The sequence below is a fragment of the Vipera berus genome (assembly GCF_964194415.1).
Source record: "Vipera berus genome assembly, chromosome: 2".
NCBI classification, from domain to species: Eukaryota; Metazoa; Chordata; class Lepidosauria; order Squamata; family Viperidae; genus Vipera; species Vipera berus.
In genome coordinates this window covers 170,067,144-170,092,664 of record NC_138203.1, presented here as the reverse complement: position 1 = coordinate 170,092,664, position 25,521 = coordinate 170,067,144, and the positions used below count along the sequence as shown (strand labels likewise).

Here is a 25,521-nt window from a genome sequence, read left to right as displayed (position 1 = left end):
TTAAGAGAGTCTAATAGATTCCAAGGAAAAGCACAGGTCAAGTACAGCATCTTAATTTCTACATGGACCAACCAGATGCCTCCCGATGCATATAAGTGCCTGGATTATCGCACTCTGGAATTGATGTGTGTATGTATGTATGTATGTATGTATGTATGTATAGATGTATAGAAGGTACTTTTAAGGCTGTTAAATAGGTTGGACCTGATAGCCTAAATGGTTTCTTTGGACTTCTTGTTTCTACTTTTCTTGCCTTGACATTTTCTTGTAGAATTTCTGGAAGCAATAATACTCGCTCTTTCTTAAAGGTATGTTTGCTTCTAAATAATAGGAAAAAAATATTTGCTAACTTGTTAACATGGCGCCCTGTGTGTTCAAGTTGTTTTGTTATTGCTCTGGTATATACATTTTCTCTTATACATCCTAAAAAAATGACCATCAAAATTTTTTGCAAGCTATAATGAAGCATACTGTACCAGAGTCATCTGAGACACTGGGGTGCTTGCTACCAGCTGGTGAACGCAATACATCTGTGCTGTACATTAGATAGCTGTCATAGTCTTCTCTTCCTTGTGCATCAATTATTGGTGCATCAGGAATGATAGGAACTACAAAAAGAAAGAAAAGAAAAGAAAGAAAAAAGAAAGAAAGAGAGAGAGAATATGAGTTAGATTTTTGGTACATTCAAGCATAATGAATCCCAATTTTATATCAAGACACTCTTTGATCTAGTACTTTGATCTAATATCAGACAGTTTCACTATGTCGGTGTTGAAGCGCTTTGATTTAAAAAAATATGCAAGTTAGGATAACAATTCTGGAACGTGGTCGAATAGTGTGATATATTTAGCATATACCACTAAAAGTAAGAATATTAATAAACAGTTTGATCCCTTTTATCAGTGGTGTCACATTAAATACAAAATATATGCCACAATATATAGTTCTCTAAATGTAGCCTATAACACTAATTGTATAATACCTACACAACAGAAGCACAAATTCAAAGGAATGTCTCTTAACAATGCTGCATTAGTTCACGTCCAGAACAAAAATTCTGTATTGCAGCAACTTGACCATACACATTTGGAGTGCTATGATAAAAACTCACTGGACATAGGGCGTTTTGGCTGTGTAGCCAAGTTAATAGTAGCTTCTCTTTCTGGCCCCCATCCAGCTCCATTCTTAGCCTTCACTGTATAGCGGTAAGGCTGTGATTCCCGTAAATTTTCAATCAGAAGCATCCGCTTCTTCGAGCCCTCAACCAAGACTTTCTTTACGGGGCCAACGGGTCCTGCAAAATAGAAATATTTTGGTAAGTTTGGTAAGTTTTCCTTATCATAGGTTGATTTGAACTCTCAGCACCGGGACTTGTTTCTTGCCTTTTCATCACCGTGTCACTGTATTCACAGTGATTTCTGGTTATATAATATGCAATATGGCTCAGTGGTCCAACTCTAGTATAATATGTGTATGTGCATGATAGAGTACTTTATGAGAGTGGAATAGCCTTCTACTTCTTATACATGAGAAACTACAGCAAAATACATTGCTTCCTATCTGAAGATAAAAAAGTATCCAACAGGAGAGAATGGAAATGTGTACTGTGCAGTGGGTAGCTATCCTTATCTTTATAATAATTAGATTTTTATCCCACCCTTCTTTTTCATACATTTGGTCATCTCAAAGCAGTAAATATATGTAATACTCTTGCCTCCTATTTTCCCAATAGTGTAACAATCCTATGAAGCGTGTTAGGCTGCGAGAGAGTGACTGGCCCAAGGTTGCTCAGTCAGTTTTCCTGCTTACGGGAGGACTAGAACTCACGGTACCCTGGTTTTTAGGCCAGTCCTTTCACTACTGCATCAAATGGGCTCTCAGTGTTGTAGTGGATTGGCAAAATCAATCTAATGACCTCTTTTCAATAGGCAAAGGGGTTTTATGTGAAGAAATAAGCGCCAGGGTAGAGCAGCCAATATATCCTGTCAAACTGTATCTTACCTGTATCTTACAAAATTGGATACCCGGAAGTACCAGCAAGAACAGTGCTTTCCCCCCCTAATTGGATTGAGCCAAAAATCTCTTTGTAAAGCAAAAATTTGAACAGTAAATTTACAGAGAGGAGATAACATTGAATGATGGAAGTCTAGGCACTGTGGGGACTATCAAATAGTGTGGAAACAGTTGAAGGTATGGAGTGAAAGACAAAGACAAAACACCAGGAATGCTGTAAAACATGGGCTGCAAAATAAACTGCATAAGACTGGAGGATCCAATCTAGGTTGGTCACCTTCCAAACTTTTGAACTCATGCTGGAGCTCATCCTCAGGGAACTTCATTCTAGCATCTCTAGCGGTGACCAACCCAAATTGGATTCTACAACATGATTCTGGGACACATATATTCAACTTCATTCATGTAATAAGACTGTTCAATAAGAAGTCTAAGCAAGAGAAGCAAAGTCAAGCTTCACACACAGCGCAACCAAGTGTATCCAACCTGGGGAGAGATGGGTGTGTGTTATACTTCCTATCATCGCCATCTGGGGGGTTTTATAGTCTGCAGCTTGGATTAAAGTTTTGATATCACAGATTTCAAGAGCAATAGCCCCCAATGATGTCTTCTAAATGCATGCAACTGACATACTACCATGAAGATATTGAACCGGTTAGCCAGGATACATGATTTTTAAGGATAGCCCACAGAATTCATGCTTACTGTTTTCCTCGTTGACGAGTCCATAGCTGACCTCATAAGCTGTGATCATGCCATTTGTTTCTGCAGGCTCAGCCCAACTTAGCTGCGTCACGGTGGAGGAGACGACGTTGAAAGCCAAGCGCCCAGGCTCACTGGGAACTACAGAGATGAAATGCAGAAACAATTCTGTAATAACTAACATACGGTATAGGAATGTCTGAATGCCTTTGAAGGCATTGAAGCTGGAAATAGCACAAAAGCTATATAATACAGTAATTTTAAATCAGGTGCCTTAAAAAACAACCAAGTCCTTAATTTAGGACCATTTTCCACGAACTGGTCCTTATGGGAATTCTAAAGTTACAATGTGAAGTTTGATGTATACGTGTATATTAGTTTTAGGTATTAGTTAAAAAGAAGCAACAGACATAGAAAGAGCCACACAGAAGATTGGTTCAGTAATGGTAAACAATAACAAAAGAAATTGTGATGGGGACTCCACATTCATCTTATCCCAGGAACCTAGGAAAACAACCAGGTTTTTAATGATTGTCTGAATGTCATTTGGATGAGAGCCATATGGGTCTCTAGGGGTGATGACATTCCAGAGGGCAAGTACTGTAACAGTGACAGCTGTTCCTGGGTCCTGTAAAATGGCAAAGTTTTATTGTTGAGACCTGAAACACACCAGCTCTGTCTGATGTCCCTGGATGGGCAGAAATAGTTAGATTCTAACTCCAGGTTAAAAGTCTGGATGCCTCAACATAATCTTCCTGACCAGAGCCCTGTTTTGAGCTTCTCTATCCAATTCATCTGAATATGATTCATGAACATGCTGACGCTTGATGGATTAGGCTTGCAGAATGGAGTCCTTAGATGGCTCATTTTTCAATCAAAGTCTGTGGGATGCAACCTTACCTTCCTCAAGTGTCCGACAGTGGACCACCTTAGAATAAAGCCCTTCACCCAAAGCGTTATAGGCACAGGACTGCATTTCATAATCACAGTAGGGGTACAGATTGGTCAGCTCAGCCGAAGGTACTTTGGAATCAAGCAGATGAGCCTCGGATTCGGGATCTCCTTGGATCCAATATTTCACCTGCAGTCCAAAGAGAAAGACTTTTCCTTTTAAAACTTTCCATAAGTGGCCAAGAAGCATTTACCATCACATAATTATAAGATAAAGAAGGAAAACTCTCATTCAAAAATGTTACTATCCCTTAAACGAGTAGAATAAGCCAGAGCGTTGTAATGCAATGCCATAATTTTACAAGATGTTCTTTTTATCCAGTGCTTTAAAACGTAGTAAACCTAGCCTTTACATTTTCAGAGTCATAATCCTAGAGTCAGGCCTGGAAGGTTAGGATGCACATTCCTTAAATTATTATAGTAATCTGTAAGACTGCTTTCGCTTGTTTTTATAAAAAAGGGAGTCACCAAATCAATTAAGAATACAATCTATGGTGAGATACTGACTTGTTCATTTACGACTACTGTATGTTGAATAATGTACAGGCCTAACAGGCACTGCTTATTCTGATCCTTCCAACATTCTGCTTTTCCCCACATTACTCAGTGGCAGCTTCTACAACCTGACATCGCCCAGATATGCTAGGATTGCAATTACCACAATTCCCAAGGATTTAATCTAAATATCTTGGGGCCACCACACTGGAGAAGAGTTAAGGCTTGCATATCTTTAATAGCTTGGAGCCACACTTAATATTTTGGTAAATATGGAGTTTTAGTTGATTTTAAATCCAGATTAAGATATATCAGAACTTATGTTGCAGTTTTGTTTGTTTCTCATGTCAAAATGATGTGACACTATGCCTCTGATACTGTATAAATAGTATAACATTGAAAATACTGAAGGGCATTTTTAAAAAAATGGAATCATAAGTTAGTATCAATAGTGTTAATAGTGATGTTTGCTTCTACAGATAAATCATATGCAAAAGATGTTATGGAAGAAATAGGAAACGAGGAAAAAGTTTTATTTCACAAGACAGAGATGGCATTGAAAATGGATCTACAAATTACTGAAAATGTATAGTTGATGCTCAGTATAACATTAGTAAAAGATGAACCACACTAAAGTACATTGAGGTTTCATGAGATAAAAAAGTATAAATTATTGAGCTTATAAATACCTTTAAAAAATAAAATAGAATAACATAGCACCCTAAACTAATATAGAGAAGTATTTAATTTCTGACTTCCCCCTGCTTTGTACTCCTACTTGCAATACTTATTGGCATAAACTTTAGGAAGCATATCCTAGAGTGTTAGTATTTTCCTTGCTTGTATAGCAGTGCATTGTTATGCATGAGCCCTGACTTTAGCGCATGGGACAAACAAGAGTGTGCTTCCCTCCATACACAACAGTCTTGCATGTTTTCATTGCTTTACTTTCCATACCTTGTATCCTGCTGGTTTGCCTGGAGGGGGCAACCAATTGAAGCGGATCTTTCTAGAGTTTAAGGCTTGGGCATTTGGATTAAGAGGTGCTGCAAGAATGCCTCTAGGAGAATATGGAAACTGAACCTCTGATGATATCTCATGCACATTTTCTGGAAGGAGAAAAAAGGTAGAGGAAATTACACTACTTTGTAAACAACTTGGGATAATAAGAGTTAAGAGGTATTAAACACAGGCCACATTCTCGAGGCTGATATCTCTCAAGGATGCTAGACGATCCATTTAGCCCAATAAAAGGTTGTTGCTAATTCTTTTCTGCTTTTTGAACAATATTTAACATTCTGAGACTGTTTACACAGAAGCAACATAGTTCACATAAGAAAAATACACCTCAATATATGTTTTGATGATGAAATATGTGTATCCTGTAAGGGAGGTTGTGCAAAGTTATTTGGCACAGTGAAGAATCAATTGGAATAATAAAATGATACATGTAGACATCTATTGCAAGGTAATATATTGGTCATAATATATCATACTATATGTCATACATTTAGATAAACTCCGCAAAGCAAAAATAAAACAGGTAATTATAAAAATTATTGTAGTAACACTTTTATGGGATTACATTAGTAGAATTATTTCTATAATTGTATCCCTATTACATCAAATAATAGGTAAAACGATATCACTAAAATAGTCAAAATTATGACTGGATATACATGATACAGCAGATCTGGCTGAAACTCAAAGCAACATTGAACAAATAGGATCTAACTGTTCAGTTACCACACTGATAATTTATGAATGAGAGTATACTTTCTGGGAATCACGTTATATCAAGTTTCTTAATCTTAAATACTGAAGTCTCAATGGTTGCGTTTGCCAGAGCCTAGGTAATAAAGAAGTCTAAAAGTCTATACAATACAGCACAATAGGCAAATGATACTTAGACATCAAAATGAGAATTGTCATCAGAAATGAAAGTAGCTCACCTGGATCAACAATTGTCACTATGGTTTGAGGGTATTTGCCAACTTTTGCCCCAAACCTGGGGTTGATGAGATCTACTGCAAATTGTTTCAGCTGCTGGTTCCGAAGGAGGGTATCAATCTCTGTCAACTCCATCAATTTGACTTGCATTTCCTTCTGCTTCTCTCCAGGCAGGAAGATTAGATCACCTTCCGTAAAAACATAATCCTGGAAAGGTAAAGAGAGAACACCCTGAACCAGATACTACTTTTAGATTAAAGTATTGAAACATTCATATCCCATCCTTTTGATCCAAAGGCACGACTCAGAGCAACTTACAACATTTTAGAAGATGGCCTGCACCTTGCGCCATACAAAGGTATAGATATATATTTTAAAAGTTCTGTACTATGTAATCATTTCCATACTTTATCTATCAGAACCAGAATTGCATTTCACCAATGTATATTTCACTCATTCTTTGAGAAAGAAGAACAAAATCTATATTGACATCTGTAATACTATTGATTATCCACAAAGTAGCTACAAAGAAATGAGGATATGTTAGGGGGGCTTGTGAATATGCCCAGTGGGCTGATAATGGACTGAAAGCAACGCCAGCAACTTCTTATTCCTACTGTAACTTGTTCCTCTCCTCCCTTGGCTATAGAAAGAAGATGGTGTAAGAGCTCAACTACAGTAAAGGCAAAATGTTTACTGTATAAATTCTCCCTAACTCAAACCATTGTCTCGGAGAACTTTTTAAGCTTTCGTCCCAATCTTTTCCTTCACAAAATTACTGTGCCCCCTGTTCCCCTGAAGCTTAAAAATTCAACTGGCGGGGATGAAAGACCATTTTTTCTAAGACTTCCCTAAGACAGCCTCCTTCCCCTGAATACATTGGTCTCAATTGTGCCCCAAGCTAAACAAAGAAAAAGCAAAAGCAAAAACACTAAAGGCGCACTGCATTTTATCAAACAATGTTTAGTCTGCAGTTTTATGTTGCAAGATCTGCTAGTTTATCCAAGATTTCCCCATTATTATTATTACATTACCCTTAATTCAGATAGACAGCCTAAGGAGTCCCAGCAATGGAAAGATAAGTTGCATAATAAACAATATATAATGCAGTAAACAAAAAGTCTACAAAGACTAATGAAAAACCACATCATATCAAATTAACTAAACTATAACCAAACCAAGAAGGAGTCAAGATCCAAGTGTCCTCTAGAAGAGTTCTGGATGATTAGGGGTGGAGCCAACAGATCCAGAGTGGGAGGTTGTTTCAAAGAACCATCTCAGCCACTGAAAAGAATGACTGTTGAATTTCTAGCCCCCTTCAATTCCCTAAAATGGATTTTTTTTCTCAGGCATAACAAACTAGCCAGGCTAATTTCAGTGGGAAAATGTGGTTGTGCAGATAATTACCTCCCAAGCCATGTACTAGGTTAATACCAGGACATCCAAAAGCCTGTTGGCAACCCCAATGCAGGGTCCACAGAGCTAATCTAATATGGCCGGAATACTTGCAGATTTGTCAATCAGCCTTGAGATCATATTTTATTGCTTCCTGCTCTCCTCACAGCTTTATATGCGCAGTAACAGAGAGATAACAAGTATTGCTGTACCCATTTGAAAAGCTGAAGCTGATGTTTGCTTTTCTAAGTGATGTTCAGGATTTCATGCTTTTTCTAGAAGTTCCCTCTTTTATGCAGAGGGCTACAATATGACCATGCAGTTGCCAAAAGTTTTTGTGGGACAGTTATGAGAACTCTTAGTTTTCACAGAGTGCTTACTTTGCCTTGCTGAGCTGTGAGATCTCGTGTCCTGTATGTTATCTGGGATTTTCCCTTCTCCAATATTTCTCGAACCACAGGGATCTTAGCCAGCTGGTCAAAGCGGCTGTATGAATACACTGGCTCCAGGAAGCTAATGATGCTATTTGCTGAAGAGATAAATAGATAATATGTTAACAATCTTAATCATCTAATAAAATAATGGTTTCATCTAGGCACTATTCAGACATACTGTTACATTAACAAGCAGGAAATACGACTTATAGCCCCCATTTCTAAGCTAGAGAACAAGATCCACACTTTAATATTCCTGCAACTAGTTTCTTGATACTTTGCATAGCCTAAGTTGGCAGCCAAGTTCAGAATGTTTTTTTTAGTAGCATCCCCAATATTAACAGATACAGTATGTGTGTGCCTACCCTCTAAATGGATTTTGCTATGTCTTTCACCATTTTCATCCCTCCCTAAATGAAAATGAGACTTGGAATACCATAAGCATCTGTTGCCAGAGAAAAATGGAAAACACGTTTATCACCAGTGATCCTGCAAGCAGATCTACTCTTTTCATATAGCTATAATGATAATCTGTGACCTCATTAAAGGCTTGCAAGTATCTCCTAAACCCACTTATGGCAGAAATCAGCTTGACATTGGGGGAGACTTGGGAAATTTTCAAAAGATGAAATGAATGCCTTAAATATTTGCAAGGCTTAGGGCACTAATTCTACTTTTTAAAGTTCCCCCAATCCATTTACACCAACCTTTGAACTTTCCTTTTCAGGATGTGCCCTGAAGAGTTTGAAGGTGCTCTAAGTGTCACAAAAGGAGTTCTTCCACCTCTTCCTTATATTATATACTGTAGATAGGACACTTGATTTTTCAGGGAACCAAAAAGTTTTCTGACTGCCCATTAGAACAGAAGACTTTTTCCAGGAATGTGCTACATTTCACTGTGGTAAATTACAGAAAGCCCAGCCAGAGGTGATTGTATGACAAACATTTAACTTCCCCACTGCACGCTATCATACAACCTTGCTCTTTTATTATGGTGATGTTGACCTGGCGACGACCAAATTGCGCAGTGCCCACAGGAATATCAACAGCATCTACTTGCAGCTGTTTTTCATCATCATCCTCTTCCCTGATGAAGAGGGGAACCCGAACATCCACCAGCTCTACCCCTTCCTGAAACTCAATCAGGCCGTGGGCATCTGGAGTTTGGATGGAGGCAAAGGAAAGAAGAAGGATTAGCTCACAACTGGAAAGCACTCCCTTTAAAACAATATGGCTTGGGTTCTTCCTTTCTACATAATACAGGACCGGTCTAGATGGCAATATGTTCCTCTTCCTGAATTTGCATCATCACCATTTATTCCAGGAGTGGGCAACAGTTATTTTCCTAGATGTTGCTGAGCTGCAATTCCTAGTATTTGTCACATTGGCCATGCAGGCCAGGACTGTTGGGAACTGAAGCTCAGCAACATTTAAAGGCTACAATTTAGCACCACTTGAATTTATCTTGACGTTTCGTCTGTCACTGAATATTTATTCAGGAAAGGAAAACAGAATAAGACCACCGTGTCATGTGACTAGAAATGGCAGAGTCTTGTTTCTGGAATCGCCCCTAGCCTTCAGTGCAATTGTCAGTCTGCGTTAGGCTGTGCAGGTAGTACCTTGACTTACAACCATTCACTTAGTGAATGTTTAAAGTCACAACGGCACTGAAAAAAGTGACTTATGACCATTTTCACTCTTATGATTGTTGTGGCATCCCCATGGTCACCTGATCAAAATTCAGATGCTCGGCAACCGACTCATATTTATGACGGTTGCAGTGTCCCGGGGTCACAGGATCACCTTTTGTAAACTTCTGACAGGCAAAGTCAATGGGGAAGTCAGATTCACTTAAGAGCCATGTTGCTAACTTAACAAGTGCAGCGACTCACTCAACGACTGTGAAAAGGAAAGTTGTAAAATGGGGCAAAATTCACTTAACAGCTGTCTTGCTTAGGAATGGAAATGTTGGGCTCAGTCGTCAGATGAGGACTATCTGTATCATATCACTGCTGATGACGGTCATAAAAACACAAGAACTCTGCCATGTGTGAAAGAAAACGATTCCCTCCCAAAAGCTCCCTGGCAGATGGGCTCCCTTGAAGAGAAAGAACTAGGCCTGGGGGAGCATTCCATCATAGAAGGCTCCCCCCACCCCACCTTCCGTCAGTCTGAAATGGAGCAGCTCAAACGCTAAAACTAAAGGAAGGAGGAGGCTCCTACCTTGCTCAGCGATCACGGTGTAGTAGCCGGGCGACACTTTTAATTCATTGAAACCTCCTTGTGAGACATGCTTCTCTGTTACTTTGATAATTTCATTCTTGGCTGAGCGGGGAGCTGGGAGCACCGTGTCCACAATTGTGTGCTCTTGCCTGGAAAGGAGGGAAAAACATCAGGTTCGTGCTTTTGTTCTACCCCTGCCAATCAGAGGCATAATGACATGTGGCCACGTATGAGGAAGTATGGCAGTGAAGCCCCTGGTGTCATACAAGAGGGAAAAAAATCATGCCCAAATCTCTCTGCCACCCCAGCATGAGCTGTAGCAAGATGCATCCATTGCCCACAAATGCTCACACAAATTTATAACTGCTCATTCACAGACAATGCTGATCTAAAATACTTCTAGCCTTCCGCAGCTAAGGAATTAATACTGGGTGGCTCCCGCTAGCTCCACACTGAAAAAGTGGCATCTGCAGGGGATTGAAAGGACAGATAACATGTGGCACCAAAGAGATAACGTGGGCTTCTACAGTTTACCTGGTCACACTTCCTGGCAGCCTATTAATGGCCGTATGTCTGTCTTCAAACACTTCAGGCTAGAGTCAGATCCAAAGACTCAGGGAGGAATCTCTCAGTGGAAATGTCTGTCTACAACAGCCAGCATAATCTAAATGTAGCTCTTAGCTGTCTACTACGGGTAGTCCTCAGTTAACAGTGGAATTAGTACTGGAATTGCTGTCACCAAGTGATGCGGTCATAAAGTGGGACAGCATGTGACCACAATGCTTAGCAATGGCAATTCTGGCAGTCCCACCATTGTTCAGCAAGGATGTCACATGACCACAACTTCCAACTTCCTGCCAGCTTCCCCACTGAGTTTGTTTAAGGGAAGCTGGCAGGGGATGTTGGATATCGGGTAACCGCAGGGATGCTGCAACTGTCAAAACTTCGAAGACTAGTCCTAAATGCTACTTGTTCATCTCTGTCCTAAGTAGGAATGGACACTGAATAAACTGACATAAGCTGAGGACTACATTGGAATGTAATTAATGGAATGCAGAGAAAAAGACCAGCAGTGATAATGTTAAATAACAACATCCTATTTTCTGGAAGGTGGGCAAAAACTGTTGCAGCAAAGCGCAGCAGTGGAAATTATTTCTAAGTAGACCTGGAAGTTAGCATAGAAATGAATGGTTTTGTTTACCTTTTTCCAGCATTTGGCTGAATCCTGGGGAGAAAACAGATAAAATTAATAAATAACAAGGATTTAATCAAAAGAATATCAAGAACCTTAATGAAGGACAGACCAAATCAGTATCCTGTACACTTTACACAGTTATTGTTGTAGCATTGGAAAGCTGGTCAGAGGGAAAATTAAATTAAATACTACCTCCTCATTCTAGGAAAAAAGACAGTCTTCTCAGCCAAAGAGATATTCTCTCATTACAACAGTTCCCTACTACTCATCTATCATCATCTATTTCCTGTTAAAAAAATAATGTGTTGATTGAGATTTCATTCTTTCTTCCCACGCAGAGTTATGCTCTCACCTGAATTTTGTCTGCTGGAACTTTTGGACACCTGGGATTACCCTGTACACCTCATTCAGCTGTGAAGAGCAAGAGAGAGTCATTAGACCAGATCCTCAAGAGAACTAGCCCAATCCCCAATCCCCCATCCCATTCATTTTGGAGGCACCATATAAGGATTAGGATTACCCAGTGACATCACTGTTGCCTGGAGGTTGCCCGTGAGGGCTCCTTTGATGTTCCCATAAAGGAGCTGGAGCAAATGACAGGAGTTCACCCCACCACCCAGCAATACTCAAGTCTTGAACATCAGCTTGCTAACTTCCAACCAAGTGTCCTAACTACCCCAATAATCATCAAGCTGGTACACAAGGACTGCCACAGCTCCTCAGGTGTTCAGTCAACTATTGGTGTTAAAGGCATTAGGCCAGTGATGGCAAACCTTTTAGAGACCGAGTGCCCAAACCGCAACCCAAAACCCACTTATGTATCATCGAGTGCCGGGTGGGCATGGCCCATTGGGTAGGCGTGGCTGCGGTGGTAACAGCAGACTGGGTGGGACTAAAAAGTTCAATCAATCAATTCCAACTTTGCGAGATTTTTTCCCCCCCGCAAGAAGTTGAAATTGATTGATTGAACCTTTTTTTTTTGCACACGGCGGTGGAGGCCTAAAGCGAAAATGTTTTATAAAACCCAGCTGAAGGCCTAGGACTGGGGCGACGGCGCACGTGCCCACAGAGAGGTTCGCCACCACGGCTTTAGGCCCTTCATCTTCTGCCCTTCACTTGATTTATATTCAGACATCACATCCACAACAGAAGTTGTATCAATATTCAAATCCAAGGAAAGAAGCCTTGCACTAGGTTCAATATCTGTGCCTCCTCAGCAAGCAATCTGCATGACGGAGGGTTTGGGGAGGAGTCTTTGGTTTATATCTTGTCATGTTCGGTGTAGACTTAGGGTCTGTTCAAAACTACCTCACCCACCTGCCGGAACTATGGTGAGGATAAAAAGAGGAGCAAGTCGTACAGATATACACATACACCCATTTTATAACAAGGGAGAGTTAAAAATAAAACAAATACCCCTACTTCTTACATTTTCCTCCACCTCTTTCTGCACGTGCTCATGTTCACGGCTATCCAGTTTTGCAAGATTTTGGGTGTAGAGCCGTGTCAATCTGAGAGAGAGCCCATGAGGAACTGGAAATAAGGAAATTAATCCATCAGAATTTGCAGCTGCCAATCAAGCAATGAGCACAGCGAATTAATACAGAAATATAATGGGAAATAATGATATGGTTCAGCCACAGAGTTTATTTTACACATACCATGTAAACAGTGATTAGAATTCTTAGGCACCTATAATCTTGACACAGAGTTTTGCTGGACTTCAAAAATTAGAAACTACATCATAGTCTTACATTAGTTACACAGTGATTCCTTCTCTGCTTCCAAGATAACTGCAGGTAAGAGGAATGATAGGAATTTTTAACAGATCTATCAGCATCTTCAGATCAGAAATTCCAAAGACAGCCCCAAAATTAAACTTACATAAAACATATAGGTTTGTGGTGCAGTTACATCTAAAAAAACCTAATGCAATTGTACTAATGGTCATGAAATATGAATACCATCTCAAAAAACAAGTAGGAGATTTATTTATTTATTTTTGAAGCAGCCTTGTATTAAATCCTTTTCTGTTCAGGCAGCTCTATGGAAAAAGGTAGCTTACAAGCTACCAGTATCTCAGGTTTGAAAATGTGGATAGAGACCATGACTTGTGGGTATACATCAGGGGTGTCAAACCTGCAATATCACATGATGTGTCATGACTTTTTTTCCATTGCCGGCAATGGGGTGGGCGCAGCTTTGGCATGACGCATCCGGCCCGTGGGCCGGCAGTTTGACACCCCTGGTGTACAGGAAGGACGTGGCTTATTATGCCTATTCATTCTGTGACTGTTCAAAGTTAAGGCAGCACTGAAAAAAATGGAGGCACAGCCAGGCTCCGATATTCCAGCCAACACAATATGCTTGCAGTCACATAGCTGTGAACTGGGTGTTCCAGTGCCCAGCTTATGATTATCACATTGCAGGAAACTGCAGTCATACATCACCATTTGTGACCTTCTTGCCCGCTTTCCACAAGCAAAGCCCCAGAAGGAAGGTTGTACGTTGGTCAAGTAAGTTGCTCCTGCTTTTTTTACTTCCCCATAGTAACCCCCGTGCCCATGCACAGCTTCCACAGCTTCATTCCAGGCCCTTTCCTGGCTCCTGTGACTCATACAAAGCCTCTGTTGCCCTCCCCAATTCATGCAGTTCACTGCACCAGTTCTCTGTGGCCTGCACCAGCCTTTGCATGCCCTCCTTTGGCCCCCTGCTCCTTACTTGGAATGCCCACCTCTTCCTGCTTAACAACCCATCCATCTTGGGATTATGATGGCAACCAGAATTGCCTGGGACTGCTGTCATTAAGCAATGTGAATGTGTGATGTTGTACTTTTCAACCACATTGCTCAACAACTTTAATCCTAGTCTCAATTGCCATTGTAACTAAGGACTACCTGGGTCCTAAAGCCAGCAGTTCCTCACATACTTTGGAAAGCTTTAGATGGGCGAGACTACATTACTGCCTAGATATTTGAATCAGGTTTCAAACCAGATACTGAAGAAGTAACTATCACACTATTGTCACCATTAACTTTAGGAATAAACTATGTTCCATCCAGACTCTCTTTTCCGCCTTGTAAAATGAGCACTTACTGATATCTTTGGGATTGAGGGCGAATGATGAGTAGTCTTGCTTGTGCACATTGTTTCTGATCTTCCAGTGGACTATGTCTGTCCCTTTCAAATTACCGCTGCGCACCATTGGAGTGTCCAGGTGATCTGATGCCATCAGACTCTGTCTGAGCAGATAGTGGTCCTCCTTGAAACCAACCATACGACCTTCAGAGAGGGAAAGAAAGTTAGTATTTGTACTTCAGGACCTTGGATCTAACTTTACATCTTTTTAATATATTAAACAGAATAAATAAACTACTTTTGTCAAAGGAGAAACACCTTGCTTACATTGTAGCATGATTTTCCTTTCCCTTTTCCCAGGTAGACCTAATTCTAATTAGTAACCGGTGCTCAGATTGGTGGCAATAAATTTATTATTGTTAATTATTAGATTGGCCATCCATGACTTGAATTCCTAATTCTGTCCCTCATTACTGTTATGTCTTACATCTACTTTACATCATATATTTTAGCATGTGTTCATAATGTATATTCCAGAATCATAATACTATTCTAAAATTTCAATTCACCACATGAAGTTTTATGTTTCCTTACATTCTCTAAATACTGTATAAAGGATTATTTTCTCTCTGCTATTCAGAGAGTTAAATGCATAGGTCTTGATCCAGGTTTTCCCAAAAATGAAGAGCTTCAGAGAACAGTGCTTAAAAAGTCCTAATCTTCTTAGGACAGCTACTGCTTAACTGGATATAGCTTGGTAGAATTAGACAGATAATTACTAAGCTGATTTAAATAATAGGCAGCTTGTATTAAACCTCAGCTGCTAGGTTGTTTTCCCCAACATACTGTACTAGCCTTCTCTGAATATAATATAGGTAGTTCTCAACTTATAACCACAATTAGGACCAGATTTCCCATTGTTAGATAAGGCTAAGGGAGATGTGCCCAATTTTTCAACCCTTTTTGCCATGGTTACATGAACCACGGTGGTTGTTAAGTGAATCATATGATCATTAAATGAATCCAGTATCCCCCCCCCCCCGCCAATTGACTTTGCTTGTCAGAAGGCAGCTGGGAAGGTTGTAAATACAGGTAGTCCTCAACTTACAACCACAACTGAGCCCAAAATTTATGTTGCTAAGTGAGAACCTTTGTGAGTTTTGCCCCATTTTACAACTTTTCTTGCCACATTTGTTAAGTGAATCCCTGCAGTTGTTAAATTAGTAACATGCTTGTTAAGGGAACCTGGTTTCCCCATTGAATTTGGTTTTCAGAAGATTACAAAAGGGGACCACACGACTCTGGGACACTGCAACCGTCATAAATGTGAATCAGTTGTCAAGCGTCACTTTTTTCAGTGCTGTTGTAACTTCGAACAGTCACTAAACAAACCGTTGTAAGTCGAGGAGTACCTGTACTGATCCCATGACCTCATATAAATAGATGCCAATTGCAAGTGCCTACATTTTGATCACATGACCATGGGAGGCCACAATGGTTGTAAGCATGGATACTGTTGTAAAGTCAATCTTTTTGGTGCTGTTGTAATTTTGAATGGTTGCTAAATAAATGGTTGTAAGTTAAGGACTGCCTATATTGCTTTCTTTCAGTCTTGATCTAAGCACATCACCCTGATGCTATTATCACCCGTAAATTCAAAAGATGTACCTCGTGCACAACAGGGTAGCAACGCCAAACATCTCTAGATGTCAAACAAAAAACAACAAAACAAAAAACAGAAAAAATGTTGAATGGGCTTTAATGAAAAGTGCAAAAAATAAATTCACTGGCAGGAGAATAGACCTCTCAGCTTGTTGCACTTGTTTAAGTGGATGATACAAAATACATTGTTAAGGAGGATGATAGAGCAAACACAGGCTGCCTCCACTTAAAAACACCCATGAAGCGCAACAAGAGAAGCATATCAACCTGGTTTATATGGCACAGGCACTGAACTAATAGATAAGCCTAATATGACCTTGACCACTTTGAATCAATGATGTAACTGATTATGGCAGTGCATTCTACAAATGCCTTTTCTGCATGCTTATTTCTCAGGTACTTCTCGATATGACTAGTGGTAAAGGGTCACTGGCTCTCTTTCTCCATTCATTTTCATTTGCTCCTTGGCATTGATGTTGCAAGGCCATTGTTTCTTTATCTTTCCCACACCCCAATGCCTTCCAATATATTCCACTCCTAATTCCCAATCATTTCAGCGTAAAACAAAATATCTCAAATACATTGGAGAAAAGTGCTCTTTTAAAATACTTGAAGTTGAAGAAAGCTAGATCTAGAACAAAAATAATTGTCACCACTTAGTCAATATGGAGAAGACAGAAAATGTAATTTACATTGACCTCTAATTTCTACATGATCTGAGAGAAGATTTTAAAAATCTTCAGATTGTGAGAAAAATGAGTTACAGGTTAGATTAAAAACACACCGCCAAAGCCCCCCTGCCTGTTTTTCCTTTGCTACTACAGGTTAGAAAGATAAATTTTACCTTGCAACAAACACAGTATTTCCAGCATAGGAGAAGCAGCAACCCCAGGAGTAATATCAGAAAAATGAGTAGGGGTATAAGCCAAAGAAAACTTCCTGGTGGACACTCTACATATAATGACAACAAATAAAAAAAACATGTTCCAAACAAATCAAGAGACCAAAGGAAGCAACGTTATCTTTTATTTTCCTGGTTAGGGAAGAGAAGAGGAAAGTGTTATAGCAAATGCAGCAAATGCTATAACTCAGTGGCAGAACACATGCATTGCATGTAAAAATTCTGCACCGGCATCTCTAGATAGAGGTAGCCAACTGAAAACTTTCAGAATTCCTGCCAGTTCATGAAGATCAGGCTTCTAGAGCCCAGATTTCAACTCCAAAAGAGTTGGATTACAATCTCACCATCAAGATAACGCATAGTGATGTTGTGTGCAGACAATACAGTTTGTAATCTAAAATTTCTGGAGAGATTAATTCAGAGCAGCAGAGTTTAGACTAATTGAGTTGACTTTATTTATTGAAACTTCAGGAGCCACTGGAAGTTGAGTGATGGCAACTGGGCATATTTTCTTGTTGGTTTGAGACGTTTCGCTGCCCATCCAAGGTTGATGCAGGAATAGGAAAAGACAGTAAGAAAAGTGACAGACTACAGGAATCACCTATGCTTCAACCTAGTTGATACATTTCAGTGACTCCCTGTCTTCTTACTTGCTCAGACTGAAGAAGCTGCTTGGATGGCCAGCAAAATCTCTCAAACCAACAAGAAAATAAGTCCAGCTGCCATCACTCTGCTGTCAGACAACTCTACCTGAATCGTCATTGACATCCAGGAGCCATTAATGACTGCAGAAACAAACTTGGAATGAAAGAAACGCTTGCCTGCAAACACCCTTTGAATCAAGGGGTTTGTTTCCAGGATCAGAAGTCAACTGAGATGTCTTCTTCACATAAAGTCCACTCCTGGTCACTTCAAGCTTTCCTTGTTTCAGCAGCCCAATTTATTTATTTTTTAAAAAATAGTTTGTTGTTGCTCTTTCTAAAAGGTGAAGTTAGGCATCTTTGCCAATCAATTATAGAAAACTATTAGTAAATCCTGATCTACCATGATGCAACCCCATTGGTGTGAACAAGAAAATACTGACCAACAGAGTTTCAAGAACAAATGAAAAACTAGTTTACAGTGCCTATTTAAATCTAAATAATAGACCTTCTAATTTATTCCACCTGCTACATTTTGGGAACCCACTCTGTCAGAAATTCTGTTTTATATAAAGCACCACAGAGCAAACAAAGAGTACAGTCACCATGTGCTTAACTGTTCAACTATTATACCATAACAGGAAACAGGAAACTCTCCTCAGAACCAAAAGAAACCATAGGTTGTAACCATAGATGCACACTAAACACTGCCATCTACTGGCTGAATAGTTCTGTAGTTGTTGCAACACAAAATACATTCTAACATGTATTCCAACATACTCTCTTTATAGAAAGTTAATATTTACCTTTCTTCTTTTGCACAAGAACAGTATTGTTCTGTGATTGATTGGTGTCTTCTTCCCTAGTGTAACGGTAAATGCAATCATCTTCCTCATCTTGGAAGCTACAAACTCGATCTGCAGATTAAAAAGAAAATCAGATGTAATATTGCCAATTTATGTTGGAAATTCTATTGTTGGCAACAGAAAAGAGAGAAGTTCTTATTTTTCCATTTGAGGCCATTCCAAACAAGCACCTTCAGGGTTTGAGTAATTCAATTTTCCAACAGTAAGGGGAAAGAAGCTATCTTAATTTCAAAAGCCTGAATCAACAAGAAGGAACTAAGTTCCAGGACTTTCAATGCAGCTCATCCAAATGTGGATAATTCAACCAACTATATATCGTTGTCATGTAATAAATTACATTAGAATATCTGCAATATGTATATAGTCATGATGCAACTTGATGCAACAGCATGTTTAGATGTGTCTGTGCAAAAGGAGAAGAGGAAACCTAATTAGTGTGGTATAGCATTTCATGGCTGTATCCTTAGTCTTTGCCCAGTTTATTGGGGGTATAAAAAAGCAGTCTTACCAGTAATCACTGATCATTTTCTTATAAGCAGATTATAGTACATTACAATGCTACCCAACCATTACTGTGACAACAAATCATTAATGAAAATAATGTACATTAGGTGCCACTGTGAGATACTATAAATCACTAGTGAGGTAAGATCCACTGAGCAGCATGTTTCCACTAAAGTGTGATATATTCACATAATAAGGAAACAGATTTAAACAGCTTATCTTTGCCAACCATCGTCTTGCAACTGCAATTGTGATATAATGAATATGCTGTGTAACATTGGGAATCTGTTCATTCTTCAATGTTGCATACATGAAAATAGGAACATCCCTGGATTCTTCCTGCCTTCCCCATCCATAATAGATTGCTTTGCTTTTAATCAATATTTTGCATTCTGAAATAGTCTATGCTACCTGATATGGATGACAAAGCATACCTTTTTAATTTTGACTATACTGTATTTTAGAAAAACATAATTAAATATATGCTGCTATCAAATTTCAAAAGAAGGGTGAAGTGTATGTAGGTTTATACCTTACTTGGTGATTTACTGTCTGGGTACATGTCTTTACATGCATGCCCATTAAAGATCAGATGCACTCATACCCAAGATATTTTACTCCTAGGTTTTGGTTCTCAGAAACAAGAGCTGATGGTACAGCAACTAGAACAACTCACACCATTTTAATAAGTTTTTCCCAAAAGGTAAATTTGAGACAAAACAGGGACAGTAAAAAAATAGATAACTAAAAACATGGAATGCCTTTTAGAACAAAGAAGACTAGGAGTGCCAACTGTTTACATCAGGGATGGGCAATTCATTTTCCCAACCGGTCACATGAGAAACTGGGACTATTGTGGAGGGGCAAACTAAGAGAACTATGAAGATGCATAGGCATACATGCATGCACATACATATTTTTTTAAAAAAAATAGCAATAGCCTTCAAAATAAAAGCAATCCACATGGGATGAACTGGGACAGCCAAAGGGCCAGATGTGGCCTGGGGTCCATGAAATGCCCAGGTCTGGCTTACATTATTATCCCTTTTCCCCCATCCATCAAATTCCGCAGTGCAATGTGGAATGTTTCATTTGCATTTGACGATTAAACTGGGCAGTTGAAGAGCTACGCTACCTTGATTCAATTCATCCACCAGCTTTATCTTGAACTGGCACTTTGAACATTTCTGTCCCTTCTTCTCTCCAGTGTGCCAAACCTGACACTGGACACAACTTCGGAATTCTTCCTCACATACCTGCTGGAAAGCCTAGACACGAGGGAGAAAGCATGAAAAGACAGACAAAACCTTCAGTTCTAGATTAATGATGAGCACCAATAGATAATGAGGGCTGGAGAGGTGGATATTTATTTATTAAATTGATTTGCTGCCCACCTTACTTCGAAGCGACTCTGGGCAGCTTACAGCATTCAGAACATTCCATGGATATCACATAGAAAGTATCAGAAAGGACAGTACATGCCCCAAGCAAGGAATATTCTTATCATGTGAGATGCAGTCTTGTGAATGAAGCCAGTGGAGAAGAAGGGGTGAGTGAGGGAACCTCCCATAGAAAAAGAAACGCCATCCTGATTGGGAACTGGCAGACAGAAGATAAAGCCTTCTGCAAAAAGCAAGGTTTCCCAAGCAATCGAACAGGGAATTTGATTCTGCTGGGGAATTAATAATGTGAACTTCTATTCTTATGTATATTAAAATGGCCCCCAGGGGGAGGGCCTTCTCTGTGGGCACCCCGGCTTTATGGAATCAGCTGCCGGTTGAGCTCCGGATGGCACCTGACCTTTGCTCCTTCCGACGCGACTTGAAGACCTACCTATTTGAACAAGCCGGCCTGGCCTGATGGGGGATGCGTTGGGGTTTTTATTGGGTATTTTTTACATTTTTCTACTGTTTTTAGTTTGGGCTCGTATTTAATTCTCTTTTTAATTTTTGTAATTTGTATTTTTATATATGCCCTGTTCACCGCCCTGAGTCCTTCGGGAGAAGGGCGGTATACAAATATAATAAACTTAAACTTAAACTTAAAATACGCCTTGTATCGCTGAGATGCCTCCTTCAAAAACAACTAAACCCCAGTAAACATCGGCAACCTTAGTTTCTCACCACTCAAAAGTAAGCTGCATAGTTTATCCTAGCAAATCATGCATATTTGCTTTGCCACTTCTGTAGGTATTCTTTAAATTTTATTGTTCTGATTGATTGTTTGATTAATTGATAGGAACAGTTATTCCTGGATTCGGGAAGAGTTAATATTGACAGATGAAGAAAGAGAGTGCGCTTGTGTGGCTATATTTGTACAAGCTTATATTTGCATAATGGATGCTTTCAACAACATAATAGCATTATGAAAAGGTAAGGTGATTCAGATAAAGGAACATAAATAATACATTCTTGTACCAACTGTTATGTATTGGGCTCAAATGTAATACCATGTGGGTAGCTGGAGCAGCTAACGGCTCTCCAGCAACCCAGACTACAAGTCTCCAGTGCTGCTATTGGCTGTCCCTAGGCAGCAATGGTTGCTTCAAACCTATTGGCTGCCGCCTAGGGGCTAGACTATAAATTGCAGCTAGTTACAGCTCAGTTCTCAGTTCACATTCTGCAAGCAATAAACCATGAGTTTGCCTGAACTCACTTGTCTCACCTTCTTTCCTGTGCCAAAGAACCTGCTACACAACACCAACTTTTCCTAGTACAATATAGCAACAGTATTAATAGTCATAGTCCTTTGCTTAACAAATGTGCACTTTCATGCACTTACCAAGGATCCAGTTTCACAGGTGGGACCAGTATGGGCAGTGGGGTTATCACAGAGGCATCTACCACATTCACATCTTCCTCGTCCGTTACAAATCAGCTACAAGAGAACAAAGTAACTGTTCAGCTTTTCTTCACTGCATACATGGAGGCAACAGATCCAGTGGTGAGATTCAGCCGGTTTGCACCAGTTCGGCAGAAGCGGTAGCTAATTTTTTGTTGCCCAGGCCCAAAAGGAACAGAGAACCAGTTGTTCACCTATTTGAATCCCACCACTGAACAGATGGCTTTACCTGAGCTTAGAGACAGATCTCTTTCCATTATCAGGGAACATTTAAAAGAGAGAGGGAAAGACCGTTCTTCTGCCTGTTTTTATCCAAGGATCACAGATTATACAAGCAGCAATAAGATCAACTGTCAAGCTGGCCATACCTCACTAGAGATCTAATCCAATGATTCCTTTTAAGCTGAATTGACAATACTGGATTCCATCTCCAATTTATTAACTTTGTAATAACTATATATTGGCAGATTTTCACACGGATTACCATATTAAACACTTTTTGCATCCAACACGGGATTAGGGTGGGCTGGGGTGGGCAGCCAATATTTTCTTTTCTTTTTATGACCTCTTCTGATAGCTTTTCTGGATGGACAATTTACTCACCCCATTGCTGCTGACACAAGTTTCATTGCTTGTGGGACATTCACAGCCGGGGCCTTCCCAACCAGCTTCACATGAACACTGGCCCATGTAGCAATGTCCCCGGTCTGTAGAGAGACAGGTAGCATCACCACAAAGACATTGAGAGCCAACTTACTTACATAGCAGGTCTATTTTTATGTTTCTATTTTTAATGAAGTCTTAACTCATCTATTAGCGGTATGGAGGCAGTTCACAAAGAAATATGGTACATATCTTTACAGCTAAGCTAAGCAAAGGGGATAAGAATGCATGAATAAAACATCTTTTTTCCCCTTTGTGTTTGCTTTTGTGCATGTGCCTGACGCATTTTAAAAAGCCCTCAAAGAAAACATACGGACATTCAAAACACTTCTGCACACAACTAGAGATTCAGTTTGAACAAGAACACAACTGGGGCCAACTGTCTATTTGCTATAATTATATCTCACTTTTCTTCTAATAAGTTAAAGCAATATGCATAGAGTCATTCCTTACACAAATGGGGAAGATTTATCTAAGTCTGTGGTGGCAAACCTATGACATGTGTGCCACAGGTGGCACACAGAGCTCTCTCTGTGGGCACATGGGCCATTGCCCCAGTCCTAGGTCTTCAGCTGGGTTTTATAAAATCTTCTTGCTTTAGGCGTCCGCCACCGTGTGCAAAAAAAAAAGTTTCAATCAATCAATTTTGACTTCTCGCGGGGAAAAAAAGATCTTGCAAAGTTAGAATTGATTGATTGAATTTTTTAGTCCCACCCAGTCTGCCATTACCACCGCAGCCACGCCCATCCAATTGGCCATGCCCACCCAATTGGCCACTCCCAGTCAATGGGCCACACTCACCCAATGGGCCACGCCCATCAGGCACCCTACGATACATAAGTGGGTTTTGGGTTGCAGTTTGGGCACTCGGTCTCTAAAAGGTTCGCCATCACTGATCTAAGTGATCACTGAGAGTTGACATTGTTTTAATGGCACATAATCAATTAATCATTCCTAACTTGTGAGATAGGATGAATTGAATGAAAATAACTAGCCGGGCAAGCGGGGGGCAGATTCTAAAGTGACTGAACTCTGCCCAGCTTGCATTCTTGCAATGCCTATTAGAATTCTGGTATTTCCTCTTATTAATATTTTCTTTTAGTTGCATGCTTCATAAATAATATAACATGTGGTTTGACCCGGAAAAAAAAGATTACTGCCACTAGAAATCTCCAGTTATTCTAAACTTTATCACTGTAACACCTTGTCTGAGCAAGCCATTCTGAATCTTTATCAGCAATGGGACATGCCCTCAAAATTAGTCTTCTTCAACTTCTTCCAGGGGTGAGGGACTCCAATACCACCAGAGACCCCCAAATTGACCAAAGCTACTCCAGTATTCCTGATCCACTTAAGAATTGTCTGGTAGTAGTTCACAAGGCTGTATCTGAATGAACAGAGGGCAGAGTGTGCAACATTTTGCCCCCCCCCCCAAAGATTTACCATTGCAGAGGAATCCAGAAGTGCGGGGACACTGCAAGTTGTCAAATTCACAAAACTTTCCATCATAACGCTGGGTGAGATCTTCAGAATAACACTGACAAGTCCCACAAAGGCATTCGCCTTTGCCAGAACAGGGTTCTTCATCTCCAGATCGTATGCAGGCTGAAGTATCAGTAAAGGAGGAAGTTGAGCAATTACACAGGTCCCCCCGCCTGTCAAAGAGAGAGGAAGTCAAGTGTGAGAATAGCCACCAGATGCACAGATATAACATCTTGTACAGCTAATTAGAAGCCCAAGTGATTTAGGGTATTTGACTATTGATAGGGTCTGGTTTCATTTTTGACGAATAGCATAAAGTGCTTTATAAATTGCTCTATTTGTTACAGTTACTGTCCTTAGCTGACATCATTTTATTAGTTTCACTCTTATGTGGGGCATAGGTAGCTTATATATAGTTTTTTCTCCCCCCTTATGTTCAATGGTGTCCAGTTCTTAGAGACTATCCAGACATGTCTCTGCAGTTTTTTGGCAAAGTTTTTCAGAATTGGTTTGCCATTGCCTCCTTCTTAGGGCTGAGAGAAAGTAACTGACCCAAGGTTACCTAGCTGGCTTCATACCTAAGGCAAGACTAGAACTCACAGTCTCCCGGTTTACAGTGTGATCCCCTAGCCACTACAACAAACGTGGCTATCATATAGTATTTACTCCACATAGTTAATCTTCTATATGTGTTCAAACCTTTACTGGGATGTGAATTCACATACCTGATATACAGTATAGACTGGGATATAGACTGGAACTTAGACTGGCCCCCTATCCTTCTGGCCTTTAGGAAAGGTAAGGCACTGCCACCGTCCTTTAGTGTCAAGTGGTAGCATTGCGCCTTTCCAAAGATTATATTAAATGGAATGTACGTATTACTTGCATTAACCTGTGTTTGGAATAGTGTAATAATGTTTTTAGGATGGTTGAATATTTTTGTTTATATTTTTTATTGTTCTCTCTGTTATTTTTAATAGTTGTGAGCCACCAATTATATAAATCTAAATACGTTTATATAAAATATAAATATTAAAACATAATTTTAAAATATATGAATATAAATATATATGTGGACACTATCTAAAGTATGGGGGGGGGGGACTTGATGTGGTGGAGTTTTTGGAAAGGAACAACCAGATCCCTGCGGCGCTAATTTTTTTAGATGCTGAAAAAGCTTTTGATCAATTGGATTGGCAATTTCTGATGAAAGTTTTAGATAAAATGAATTTTGGGGATAAATTTTTACAACCAATTAGGGCATTATATCAAAAACAAACTGCCCGAATAATAGTTAACAATAGCCTGACTGAAGTATGTAATATTGAGAAGGGTACAAGACAAGGGTGTCCGTTATCACCTTTATTATTTGTTTTAACATTGGAGATATTATTGATAAAAATACGGAACTCGGAAAAAATTGTTGTTGTTGTTAGTTGCGAAGTCGTGTCCGACCCATCGCGACCCTATGGACAATGTTCCTCCAGGCCTTCCTGTCCTCTACCATCTTCTGGAGTCCATCTAG

At 39.8% G+C, this 25,521-nt stretch overlaps 1 protein-coding gene across 5 annotated transcripts in view; it reads right to left on the bottom strand.

The window, feature by feature from the left end:
• The window catches only part of ITGB4 (integrin subunit beta 4), a 94,096-nt gene that overhangs the window by 16,654 nt on the left and 51,921 nt on the right, over positions 1–25,521 (bottom strand). For 4 of the 5 annotated variants that reach the window (XM_081319783.1, XM_081319782.1, XM_081319786.1 and 1 more), the window contains exons 13-32: positions 23,958–24,169; positions 22,455–22,558; positions 21,792–21,887; positions 20,146–20,278; positions 18,447–18,557; positions 16,943–17,049; positions 16,105–16,138; positions 14,455–14,640; positions 12,788–12,891; positions 11,711–11,769; positions 11,365–11,388; positions 10,164–10,312; positions 8,918–9,097; positions 7,887–8,035; positions 6,114–6,318; positions 5,119–5,270; positions 3,616–3,796; positions 2,719–2,856; positions 1,112–1,294; positions 477–608 (exon numbers count right to left, since the gene is read on the bottom strand). In XM_081319783.1, the coding sequence (XP_081175909.1) occupies positions 477–608; positions 1,112–1,294; positions 2,719–2,856; positions 3,616–3,796; positions 5,119–5,270; positions 6,114–6,318; positions 7,887–8,035; positions 8,918–9,097; positions 10,164–10,312; positions 11,365–11,388; positions 11,711–11,769; positions 12,788–12,891; positions 14,455–14,640; positions 16,105–16,138; positions 16,943–17,049; positions 18,447–18,557; positions 20,146–20,278; positions 21,792–21,887; positions 22,455–22,558; positions 23,958–24,169 (2,639 nt within the window). The remainder of the gene's footprint in view (positions 1–476; positions 609–1,111; positions 1,295–2,718; positions 2,857–3,615; positions 3,797–5,118; positions 5,271–6,113; positions 6,319–7,886; positions 8,036–8,917; positions 9,098–10,163; positions 10,313–11,364; positions 11,389–11,710; positions 11,770–12,787; positions 12,892–14,454; positions 14,641–16,104; positions 16,139–16,942; positions 17,050–18,446; positions 18,558–20,145; positions 20,279–21,791; positions 21,888–22,454; positions 22,559–23,957; positions 24,170–25,521) is intronic. The other variant, XM_081319785.1, reaches the window with a different exon arrangement.